Source organism: Notothenia rossii (genome assembly GCF_949606895.1).
Source record: "Notothenia rossii genome assembly, chromosome: 11".
NCBI classification, from domain to species: Eukaryota; Metazoa; Chordata; class Actinopteri; order Perciformes; family Nototheniidae; genus Notothenia; species Notothenia rossii.
In genome coordinates this window covers 40,303,413-40,315,857 of record NC_136910.1, presented here as the reverse complement: position 1 = coordinate 40,315,857, position 12,445 = coordinate 40,303,413, and the positions used below count along the sequence as shown (strand labels likewise).

General features: G+C 40.1%; 2 protein-coding genes across 3 annotated transcripts in view; one reads left to right on the top strand and one right to left on the bottom strand.

The window, feature by feature from the left end:
* The window catches only part of zfyve16 (zinc finger, FYVE domain containing 16), a 25,569-nt gene extending 18,926 nt beyond the window's left edge, over positions 1-6,643 (bottom strand). The window contains 3 exon segments of the mRNA XM_079660714.1: positions 1,365-3,439; positions 3,855-3,963; positions 6,416-6,643. Of these exon segments, the coding sequence (XP_079516840.1) occupies positions 1,365-3,439; positions 3,855-3,924 (2,145 nt within the window). The 5' untranslated portion in view covers positions 3,925-3,963; positions 6,416-6,643.
* LOC307025816 (ubiquitin-conjugating enzyme E2 L3-like) overlaps positions 1-12,445 on the top strand; it is a 16,785-nt gene extending 4,340 nt beyond the window's left edge. The window contains exons 1-5 of one of the 2 annotated variants that reach the window (XM_079660711.1): positions 7,728-7,756; positions 8,304-8,448; positions 10,641-10,736; positions 10,858-11,044; positions 11,727-12,445. In XM_079660711.1, the coding sequence (XP_079516837.1) occupies positions 7,743-7,756; positions 8,304-8,448; positions 10,641-10,736; positions 10,858-11,044; positions 11,727-11,881 (597 nt within the window). In that variant the 5' untranslated portion in view covers positions 7,728-7,742 and the 3' untranslated portion in view covers positions 11,882-12,445. Of the gene's footprint in view, positions 1-7,727; positions 7,757-8,303; positions 8,449-10,640; positions 10,737-10,857; positions 11,045-11,726 lie in introns of those variants that run through there. The other variant, XM_079660712.1, reaches the window with a different exon arrangement.

Below are 12,445 nucleotides of genomic sequence, written 5' to 3'. Positions count from 1 at the left end.
TCCTTCGACTCATTTTGAAGTTTTGGGGGAAGCCGGAAGTGATGTCAATGCGGGAACGCTTCACTGTGCGGCGAGAGAGCCAAACAAGGACAAAGTGTGTTGTCATGCGTAGAAATGGTGAATTACTGAGTTTAGGCACGTTAATAACGTTTTAATGAAGTTGACTATAGTATATTCATATTTGTCAGTGCTTTCATGTCAATTCGGCGAACATAAACATAAATGATCGTGGTGAAGATGATGATTAAATTAGGATTAAAAATTGGTAGTGAGAGCTGCTGAATTTCCTCCCGTTTAATTAATGGATGAAATGCACGGATTATTATTATTATTATTATTATTATTATTATTCCCACTCCGATTGGGACACTAGGTCCACCGTTTCCCCGCAGCGAGGCTCCCCCCGTTGACAGTTTACGTGGGCTGGGCTGGGTGCAGTGGCGGACTGGCCATCGGGACGAATCCCGATGGGCCGGTACCAAAGTGGGCCGGTCGGATAAGTCACTAGCACATCCCCCACTCCCCCCGTTGACAATTTACTAGCAGTACCGAAGTGGGCCGGTCGAGAGTCCCGGGATGATTTTTAGTCCCAGTCCACCACTGGCTACATGACCGTATGATCGCCCATATTGACGCACCTAATTCCTAAACTTCTAACAGATACAAAATAAACCGATCCTTCAGCCTCATATGAGCTCTCAGACACGTTCAAAATGAAACTGTCATCGCTGTCTGAGCTTGCTGCTGTGCGCGCCATCGTGCGTTTACATGCAGATGCTGGGATCCTGAACGGTGCAGCTGGAGCGCTGTGCCCGCATTGACGTCACACATAATTTGGCGGGACTTGAAGAATCCCCGAGAAGATCCAGGAAATGGTCAACATTGAAGGGCAGATTAATGGTTATCAAAGTACAAATATCCAAAATCAGTTCAGTAACGGTTTTCAAGGGGACAATATTTACTCAAATTGATGGATTTAGATGATGGGGGAAACTCTTGTCAGAGGCTCTTTAAAGCCAAATGCTGGAGAAATATATTCTTTGATAATAACTTGAATATGTTTGGGATATTGGGCAGTATATCAGAGAAAATAGCACATGTCACTTTAAGCTTTAATTTCTTTTTTTGTTTTAAAATATGTTCACTTTTTACATATTACAAAATGATTATTTGTATATTTAAGGGAAAATGGTTATGTAAGGTTATTATAGTATTAAAAGCTGGCTAGAAGTGTGAAACCTTCTGTAAACAAATTGAAGAAAATAAAGTGAAAGTATATGAATATAAGATAATTATACATATATTATTTATATACATTCATATACTACATGATATTATTATATTTTTCAAGCTGAGCAACATACCTTCCCACAGGCTCGACAGTGATGCCGCCTCTTGGTGAAGGTGAACCTCTGGTAGCAGTTCATACAGTTGGGAGCTTCAGAGTCTGGCACCCAGGCCGGCTGTCTGCTGCCCAGCTCCTCCCCCCCCTCTCTCTTCCAGTTCACCGCCCTGGCACCTTCAGTGGGCGACTCCCCGGGGTACGGAGGGGGCTCTGAGAGTTCCTCATAGCCCATACTGTACTCCTGATGCTCCTGGGAGGCACACATAGGGCTCAGATCCCTGATGTTGCAATGCTCCTCTGTAAGACTGGTTGGTGAGCTGTCTTCATCCTCCGCTGCACTCGGATCTGTTGTAGAACCAGTGAGTGTCTGAGAATGCTCCTCTCCTTCTTCCCCTGCTGGTGGAGATCTAGCAGTTTGGCAGTGTAGCTGTTTAGGTCTCGCACCTCCATAGGAGGGCTGCTGATCGGGGCTACTGCTGTGCTGGGACTGGAAAGTGTTGCTGGTCAAAGAAAGGCTTAATCCGGAGGAGAGTTCTGACTCTTCTTGGCAAGGTCTGTTTGAGTCCTGTGATGGAGCACTGGGGTTCAAACGTTCCTCTGCAGACACATACATTGTTCTGTCGCTCTCTGGAGAAGCCAGACCCTCTAAATCATCCCGTCTCCCTGGACCACAGCTCCTCAGCTCCTCTCCCACCAGCCTGCCCTCCAGATCTCCTTTTAACCCTGAGAGACTCTCAGGTTGAGAGTAATCTCCAGAGCTGCTGCAGTAAGAGACGCCGCCACCCTGCTCTGCTTCAGCGTGCGCCTGCAGGAAAGCATCCAACTCCTCGTCTGTAACAAGCAGCTCGGCCTGGTCGCTCTCAGGCAGGTATTCAAAGCCAAACTCGGGAGGATCCACTGGGCTGGGTTCTGGGAGATCGTAGGAGGCGATGTCTGCGGAGGGGACAGCAGGAGGAGCAGGTTCAGGAGCGAGATGCTGCCCCTCTGGCGACACCCGGCCCTCTGAAACCTGCACGAACACAGGCAAGTTAACAGCTTCTTCTAAACGTGACCTGTTCTCTCTGGCCTCCAAGGCTGACAGGGAGTCTGCCTCGGTGCTTTCAGAGGTGATCGCTGCCTCCTCACACAGCTCTGCAGCTTCCCCCGACTCATCTTCTTCAGTGTTGATGTTCACGAGAGCTCCACACATGGACACAGCTAACGGCAGGCATGATAAGCTCCCCGGTTCAATTTCTTCTGAATTGACATCGACAGAGGACTCGTTTTCACCCAAGTCTTCTTGCGAGGCTTCCTCTTCATTGACTGAGGTTGTTGTTGGTTCTTGAATGCAATCACCAGGCAGAGTGGGCTCCGGTTCACAATGGTCTAAGGAGTTATCCACGGTTTGGTTTGTGCACGGCTCCTCCTCACAATGCCTCTCCTCTTTCTCTGCTGACTCAGTGGGCCTCGGAGAATCCTCCGTGGACTCACTGCTCCTCTCGACTGCAGCAGGAAGAATGACATCCAGCAGGCGGAGCGAGGCTGAGTATCCACCACTCTGCTGCTCCTGGGAATCCAAACCCAGCTCTTCCATCCCTCCAGAGGCTTGTTTTGCTTCCGATGTGTCTGAACACTCTGCACTTAGGCTTGAATGTCCTTGATCCTCTTTATGTACATTCACAACAGGGCTTTCAAAGTCTACAAGCAGCGTCTCCTCTTCCTCCATTTGCTTTTCCACCATGTCCAGCTCACTGAAAGCATCGTGGCTGTTGGCCCTGACCGGGATGGCTGAGCTTGTGTCGTTCACAAGGTCACACACTGGCTTCAGAGCTCTGTCCGGGCAGGGAGGTGCGGAGCTTTTAGCCGGCCTGCAATCCACAGAGGAAAGGAGGTCCACCCCTGTGAGAGGCTGACCTTTTACCTCCCTGTCATCTGCACTGCGGTCCTGACTGCTGGGGCGGTCAGGACAGCTGGTGGCAGAACCATAATGAAGAGAGTTAAGGTCGGGGAGGTTTGGAGGGACAGTGGACGCCTCGGAGGATAAACACTGAGAGCCCAGTGAGGAGAAGGGGTACACAGAAGGCTTCAGGAAAACAGACTTGCATTCATGTTCCTCTGTAATACAAAAAACAACAAATCATGTTAAACTCAGATAAATACACATTTATTTAGATTATAAATACACACCATTTTTTTCATATCATCAGAGATGAATTTCTAAAATCCATCTACCTGATTTATATAAAGCAACGTCATGCAATACATGTTACATATTTACTCCAGCATTATTTATTGACTATTTCCTCTCGTAAACATTTTTTTAAGAAGGTGAAATGTATGCTTTTCTATGTTCTGTATTATTATGTATTCAATTTTTTTTTTAACTGATGGGACAAAATAATTCATGTCAACTTGGGCTTTATCCCTCTTGGTTTGGCATTCAACAGAATGACATTATGAATGGAGAAATCAGTAAACAGTTTAATCATAATTTCTAAATATGAAATGTAAAGCCTACTTTGAATCTTACCAGTGTTGAGCTCAAAGTCATCAAGCAGTTTGTCTAGATCACATACAGCCGCCTTGAAGAAGCTGTCCATGCTGGGCTAAATCAAAGGGCCTTCAACCCCCTCCAATTCCTGAAGGGATAAAGAAGACTTGTTGCAATACTGGGAAAAAGCAAAACACTTTGTTTTTAATCCTATTTATTGTTTATTTGGTGGTAGTGAAAAACTTCTCCTTCAAAGCAAGAGTATAATTTTGTAATTCTAAATTGAAAAGCTGACCAAATTAAAACCATTGAAATAACACCATCTTAGCTATAAGTATGTTATATAACCTGAATTAAAAAGGAACTGTTGCCATTATCCTCACACAGACCAGTTGCACAGCAAACATGTTATGTCACATCATGTGATCAGTCAACATGTGAGTAATAGAGATTACTTCCAACCCCAACTGATTCACTTCCTCTGGGTTAAACATTATTTATACTCTGATTATTAAAGTGTATTATCTTTCCACTTTTCTCATTGTATGCAGTGAAAACAACTTCTATTGATTCCCTTTTTTAAAAGGTTGAGGCTTGATCACTACCACCTGAGGGTGATTTTCTCTCTCCATGTCGCACAGCACAGTCATATTGTTTAGTTTCCGATGGCCAGCCACATGTGTGTTTTTGTCGCCTAATGAGAGGAAAACAACGTGATACAATACTTTCAATTGCCCTAATCTCAACTTCAGTGAAATAAAACTTACAATAAAACTCTTAATTGTAGTGCAAAACAATCTAGATGTATGAATAGCCTTACAGGTAAGAGGATAAATGCGTATGTTTGATGTAATGGTTGTTCTGAGGGAAGATACCTGCAAGATAGTTTTCACAGGAAGAGAGAAATGTGTAGGCCAATGTAGATAATGTGCTTTGGGGCACAGCGGGCTAACTCCCTGATGCACTGTCAGGCAGCTAACTGCATGCAATAACAACAAAAACTGCAAACACAACAACACCCTTGGCACTTTACTGTAAGTCTCTGACAATACAGACCCATAATAAAGGCACACCCACAAAGTACAGCCTGAATCGCACTATTGATAATAAACAATGGAGTCTGCTTGATACTGATCACTTAGAGGTAAAGGGAAAAAGCTAATTCTCCTACCTGTGAGTTCCACTCATGGATAGACTTTAACGCCTTTATAACATTAATATCAGAACTCAATAAATATCACTGTGAATGGAAATGGGTCGTATTTTAGAAAAGCAAATCTGTAGAATGATTAAAAATAACTTCAAACTGAAAGCAACTAAAAAAAACAACAACAATAGCAGGTCCTTAATAAAATGAGTCCACTTCTTTTCCAAAAATAACAAGCAGGTGCCTTAAAAAGAACCTTTGAATCCATATTATACACAGATGTAGCCCTAAGACTATATTTGGCAGCGCAGTAGAAAATAAGTATTTTTTTCCATAGAAATCCACAGATGTAGATTCTTAAACGTTGTTTTTTTTAAAGAGAGAACTGGCTGTACTGACTCCACAACACAGACAATACTAAAGTCTGCAAAAAGTGTAATTGTGTTGGTTGGTGTCGCAAACAACATTTTTGACTACTTTATCCTTCAGCAACTATCTTTGTATGCTGTGTCACAGTGTTAACAATGGGTGCTAAATATAGATGGGAATGAGGAAGTCAGCCAAATACACATCTTAGGTTAACAATCACAGAAAAAATATGCACCTCCATACATTTGGAGTTACCAATTATTAACAACAGTCATCTTTAATAGCGATGAGAGTGATGACAGTAATATGTGTTTATGTTAAAGTTGCTGGCAATCTCAGGGGTAAATACTGCATAATTTACGAGTCTACATTTGTCTGACAGCATTATTGTCATTACAGATTACAGTGTTATCACTCTCATCCTTATTGCACTTTCATTCTTACAAGTATCTTTATTTAAGTGAGGTATTAGTGCTTCTATTAAGGTATAGTATTACATCTTAATACATCTTCTAACTCAGACCTGGTAGATGTGTACAGATGCATAACTGCTGACATCCCTGATTTGGTCATATTATATACCGTGGTAACAGTGATGGCAACCGGTGTCCAGCTATATATCATTAATACAACGTTTACCTGTCATTTAAAGAGCATTCAATATCACGTACACACTCAACTTAATCCATATAGAAAAAAAAAGCTAACATGAAGGTTAACAGTTGCCTACTCTGTACACCTTTTGCTAACCGTTTAGCAAACAGGCTAACTAACCCGAACAACACAACAGTTAGCTCACAAAACAACTGACGTTAGCAGGTAACATTAGCAACTAGCAGTTCACCACAACAAACACACACTTAGCTTGAGTGTTAATAATAGGGCTGCCTGTAGCTAATTGTTAATGACTTTTTAACGTGAAGCATCCTTAACCAGCCTGTTGTTTGTCACCTGGAATTAACGTTATTAAAGCAGGTGTTGCGTTAGCCAAAGCTAGCCTGTTAGTATTATTATTGAAAGCGTTAGCTGGCTAAAGTAGCTAGCTTACTGTGTGTTAATCTGATTTTGTTTCTGAATTCCTTACCAGCACTGTTTTTACTCCATAACTCCGACGTCGTCCTCAACAATTATTCTCACATTTCGTTTTGAAATAGGAACACAAGTCGCCCGTACCGTCGTCCCATTATCAGTTAGAGCAAATAAAGTTGTGTGGAAAGCTAGCTGTTGGATTAGTTTTATTGGAGATGTGTAAATTCTCCACTCAAGCGGCCATCTTGAACAGACTGTCGGGGGAGGTCACAGGATCTGCTCAGCACAGTGTAGGAAGACTGCCATGTAATTTCCCTGTAAGCAAAACTGCAATTATTTGGGATGATAGTGTAGATAAGGGATAGTAATTTTGTTTTTTATGGCAGCTATATCCATATTTACACACGTATTATATAGTATTTGAAGAAATTACTTTACATTTAAGATGTATCATATTATGGACATGGACATGGCAGTAATTAATTACTAGATTTACTCAGTAGCCTACTGTATTTGAGTACAATTTTGGGGAACTTGTACTTTACTTGAGTTACATTTTGTGTTACTTTGTACTTCTACCCCACTACTATTCAGAGGTAAATAGTGTTCTTTTACTCCACTACCTTTATTTAATACCTGAAGTTACTTTGTAGATGTGGGTTAATGATGTGTACTATAAACAACCATTTAAAGACTAGTTACACCTGGAGTCACATTAACAAGCTAACCTGCAGTATACAAAGTCATGAGACAGGTTTGCACCTTTACCTGCATAATGATTACTTCTTATTTTGATACTAATACTTGGATGCTAATACTTTTTTACTTTTACTTGAGTAACATTCTAAATGCGGGACTTTCACTATATGAACATTTGAAACCTTTAACTAATTTTACCAGTTTATCATACAGGGATTAACGACTAAGGTGAAATAATAAACTACTCTAAACTCCACCATCATAGCAAAATAACTTAATTCTTCTTTAAAAAAGTATGTATTATGCCAATTAAGTAACGCTTAAATAACATTATTATTATTTAAGGACAGTTATTTTTTGTACCTGGCATTCAGAATTAAAAAGAGCAAGCTAAAAACCTTACATTTTCACAGTAAAGTAAAGCAAAGACAAACAAATAAAAGTGGCAAGAACAAAAAAAGGAACAAACTTTTATTCTAGTCAATAACCTTTCATTTCTGAAATAAAACAATTTCAACTCAGTGCATCAGAATAAGGTCTGAAGAGGTAAAACCACCAGACACCCCAAACAAAACCCTTCTCACCTGAAGTGACCCGTAACCTACCACAAGGGGGTGCTACGTCCAAAGAGGCTCCACAGCAGTCTGCTGCACCTGAGAATCATATCAGTCCTCTGCAACAAGATGACCCACAGAAGGTTGCTTCATCGACAGACGCCCAACACATTTTTCTAAGAACATTTATTTTATTTGAAACAAAAAATAATTGTTTTGGGTTGTGTAGATGCTTTTATTGTTTTGGTATTGTTGCTATTTTGTTGTTGTAAATACATAACGTTGTGAGAAAAAAAGTTAATATTGGTTAGGTTTATTGGCGAGGATCTACAAATTAAAGGTATCCAGTAGGAAAGTTATCCAAATAAACCCCACATTTACCAAGTGCACATTACAACACATTCATTAATTAATAATTATTATACCATTATACAAAATATCTGGTGCTTAAATTGCCCATTCTGCAAAATTTGTATTTTTACTTGTTGACCTTTATCTTGATAATAATACTTTTGTTATTTTGCTTTAGTAACATTTTGAATGCAGGACTTTTACTTGTGTCTGAGTATTTTTACACTGTATTGCTACTTTTAATTAAGTAAATAATCTGAGTACTTTATCTGTCTCTGTTTAAATCTGTGTAAAAGAAGAAACTTTGCCCTCATCTGATTCTAACACGTTGCCCTCCAGGCCGGTAGGTGGCGCTAACTCACCGGCCCGCAGGCTGTGCGCCAACTTAAACCCAGATGTAAAGAAGTCGATCAGGAACGGAAAGAAACAGGAAGAAGGAGAAGAAGACAACATCGGTACCACAATGAATAGGAGACTACTGAAGGTAAACTAAAATATCTATAATTATTGATTTTACACTGCTAGCGAGGGTTTAAATAACTTGTCTCGGCTTTATGAATATACATACACCACTGTCGACCAAAAGAAAGTTAATTTAACGTAATACTTTAGCGTTTATCTGTCCGACAAAAATGAGAGGATAATGACGTCCGACACACGGTGACTGAGAGGTAACTAGTTGTAAGTTTGAGACGCCGCTGTGGCGTGACACAGCACACAGCAGGGACATTTGTCAGGTAAAGCTTGAGGACGTACACTATATTTTATATAAATATTGAATCGGGGGAGCTTATTAAACAGCTTCACGGTGAGAAGTGAGGCGGCTCTTTTTTACGCGCTGTCACTGTCTGAAGGCTGAAGAGAAAACATGGAGACTTTGGGGTTGGGACCTGACGTCAAGCCTCCTCTATGCAAAATATCTCTCAGAAAATGATTGTATTGTGAAATAAAGCCGGATTTCATTTATTTTACCTTGATGAACGTTGGAATCTCTCTTTTAAAAAAAAAACAATAGTGGAATGTAACGACGTACATTTATTCATAGCTATTGTTATTCAGAATACATTTGAGGTACTCAAGGGACCAATCTGTCTAAATAAAGGTTTGAAATGAAATGAGGTATTATGTGACTATTTACAAAAAATGTTGGGCTACTTTATACTTTTACATTTCAGAGGTACTTGTTTCTTTTTACAGCTTTAGTTGCTTTAATGATACAAGTTGATCATCTCTTTGTTAAATACATGTATCTCGAGACGTGTTAACAAAGGGATACATCATTTTGATATGGATAACCATAGTGACCACACAGCCATTTAATACAATGAAAGTCTGGGAGGTTATAAGGCCTATTTTAAGTAGATTGTTCTCATAATGGCATACCAACAGTTTTGGTTTTGATTTAGCTGTGTGTATGACACTGTCAGGATATCCACCTGTGTCAAAGGAGACGTCTTGTTAATACTTTCTGAAATCCCCTGATATTCCAGCTTTACATTACAGGTATATAACAGGGAAGTGTCTCCTGACAGGAAGAGGAGCAGAGATGTATTTTAAAATAATTCACAAACATTGTAATAATGAAAAAGGGAAACATTAACTGATGCTGTATTGGTAAAGATCATAACCCTTACCACGTCTGGTTGGTGAAAGAGGTTTTGATCAGAAGATTTTACTGGGGTGGCTGGAATGCTTGAGGTTACAACAAACATATATTTCAAACATATTCTTTTAATGATCTGGCTTCTGGATTACTTAAAGGTGGGGTAGGTAATTTTGGAGAAACCAGCTCGAGTGCGCTAGAATTTGAAAATACACAACCGGAAAAAATCTGCAACTTCCTTACAGAGCCCCTCCTCCAACACACATGAACGCGCACATGACCAATGAGGGCACGAGATAAGTTTGTGCACAGATGGAAAGCTGACAGGCAGGTAGGCCATCCAGTTATTTTAGCCGGGCCGGCTAAAATTATTGGTCGTGCTTTTTACAGTACTACGGCTTCCACAGATGACATTTTTTTAAATAAATGTTTTGTCAAAGCACTTAAGATATTCATTGCTATCGGGATGTTAAGAGCATTCCATGGAATATAACAAAGTGTATCTCGAGCCGGTTTCTCAAACTTACCTACCCCACCTTTTAAGAGAGTTTAAAAAGATACTTTGGTTATTCATTGAAAAATCCCTGTTTTTTTGCCATAGGTTTTTAATTGGCAGGGAGGAAAGACTGTCTGTAGCTCATGATGTTCCTGACCAAAGATCAAATTATCTGTTTTTATTGCTACTGAATTATAGGAAGTTAGAGGCATCCAGTCCTTGATGTTTGATAAACAGGAATGCAATCGGGTGAGACTGTTCAGTTTATGTTTTAAGTGACACTACAGAAAGTACTTAAAGGGAAACTTTACCCAGATATTGAAACATATTTTCCCCTTAACTTTTAGTGATAGCCGGGCTTATTCATCAATGTAGATTGTTTTGCTGTGAAATAAATCTGGAATGCAATAATAATAATAAGCAATAACTCAAAATGTATGGTTACAAAAGTACACATTATTGCATCAGACTGTACACTCGCCGCTGGTGCACGTATACGAGCATAATCATTACGAGTCAGTGGGGTCTTGGTAATCCTATGATTTTATGCCATATAAAATAAATTGTTTTGTTTCAGGAGCTTGATGAAATGCGCAATGTCGGAGCGAAGCATTTCCGCAATATTCAAGTAGATGAAACAAATCTTTTGAACTGGCAAGGGCTCCTTGTTCCTGTAAGTATTGACTTGATATCTTTTGTATTGCTCTTTTGTAGCTAGTAGTTGTTCTATCTTTTAATGTTTATTAACTTTTTTCTGTCTTCCCCCCCATCTACAAATTCTTGTTTTCTTCAAGGATTCTGCTCCATATGACAAAGGAGCATTTAGGATTGAGCTCATCTTTCCCGCGGAGTACCCCTTTAAGCCACCTAAGGTCACTTTCAAGACAAAAATCTACCACCCCAACATTGATGAGAAGGGTCAGGTCTGTCTGCCCATCATTAGTGTGGAGAACTGGAAGCCAGCCACCAAAACTGATCAAGGTGAGCATGATGATTGGATAACCACATCTCAAAGAAGCTCATTCATCATGTGTAAGCTGATCATATAAGAACACGTATGTGAGATGAGCTACTATACAGAGATATGTTGGAACAAAAAAGTATTTTCTTTGCTCGGAAAGATTGTTTGATTTTGACTTCTTGCCTGAATATATATTTTGCCTCAGTTATGTTTAAAACCCTTTTAACATAGTTCTTGTTTTTGGACTATCAGGGCTTGTCAAAAATGTTACCAAATGTTATATTAAGAAGCCCACTTGTTACCAAACATTTTAGGAGTCGTTTAAAAAAAAGCATACATACTGAAAACAACAGATGGAACCTCTATCGTGCAAACAAAGACACATTACATCGAAATGATTTCCACTGAACAGAAAATGAAAGCCAGAAATTCCCCTGGCATACCACCAAGAAATTGTGACAAACACCTGCTGTTACCGCTTGTAACCACAGGTGGCGCCAAATCAACCAGGAATTCAGGGGGAAAGTAACTTTAAGCACATATTGTTATACTTTCTCCACCACTGAAAGACGGAAATCAAAATGATTCCGACTATTATGGTGTCAAAATGCAAGAAGAGTTTCCTCCCTGCAGTTTGAGCTATCTACTCAAAGACTGTTGTGTATAACTTATGTATATATTATGTTTCCCTCTCTCCACCAGTGATTCTCAATCTCGTGGGTCTGGTGAACAGCCCCCAGCCGGAGCATCCGCTGAGGGCCGACCTGGCAGAGGAGTACAGCAAAGACCGTGCTAAATTCATGAAGAATGCCGAGGAGTTTACAAAGAAACACAGTGAAAAGCGGCCCGTTGACTGAAGGCCCCTCACTGACGCTCGCTGCTGTTGACCTCCTCTCCGTGTCCCGTCAAAGAGCCCTGTTCTAACCCTTAAACTACACAGAGATGCCATGTTCTAGCATACCTGCTCTTATTAGCACTTCAATCACTCCTTAATAGAGGCTTGTGTTTCCGTTTCACTTTGGCAAAAAAAAAAAAAATCTGGAGTCTTAGGTGATAGGCAGGCGCTGGCCTCTAGGCGTCACCTTTTGCTTGTTTTGACTTCTTTCTACTGATTTCTTTTTGGATAAAAACAAGAAAAATTGTCAGGGGTGGCATCCTGGAAAGTTAAATATCAGAAAAGGATCAAAAGTGCTGTTCTGCCTACTTAGATGTTGAATGTTTTTTTTCCCGATTATTAGTTATTGCAGACCTGTTTACAGATTTTAAACTTTGTTTTCAACAACACAAATACCCAGTTAATCTAAAGCTGTTGTTTATATCTATTTTTCTTTATTTGTTTATACTTTCCCTTATGATACACTGTACTTTGTGAAATCACCTGTTGCAGTACATAAAAATTAAAGTTTGTTACTGATGCAGAA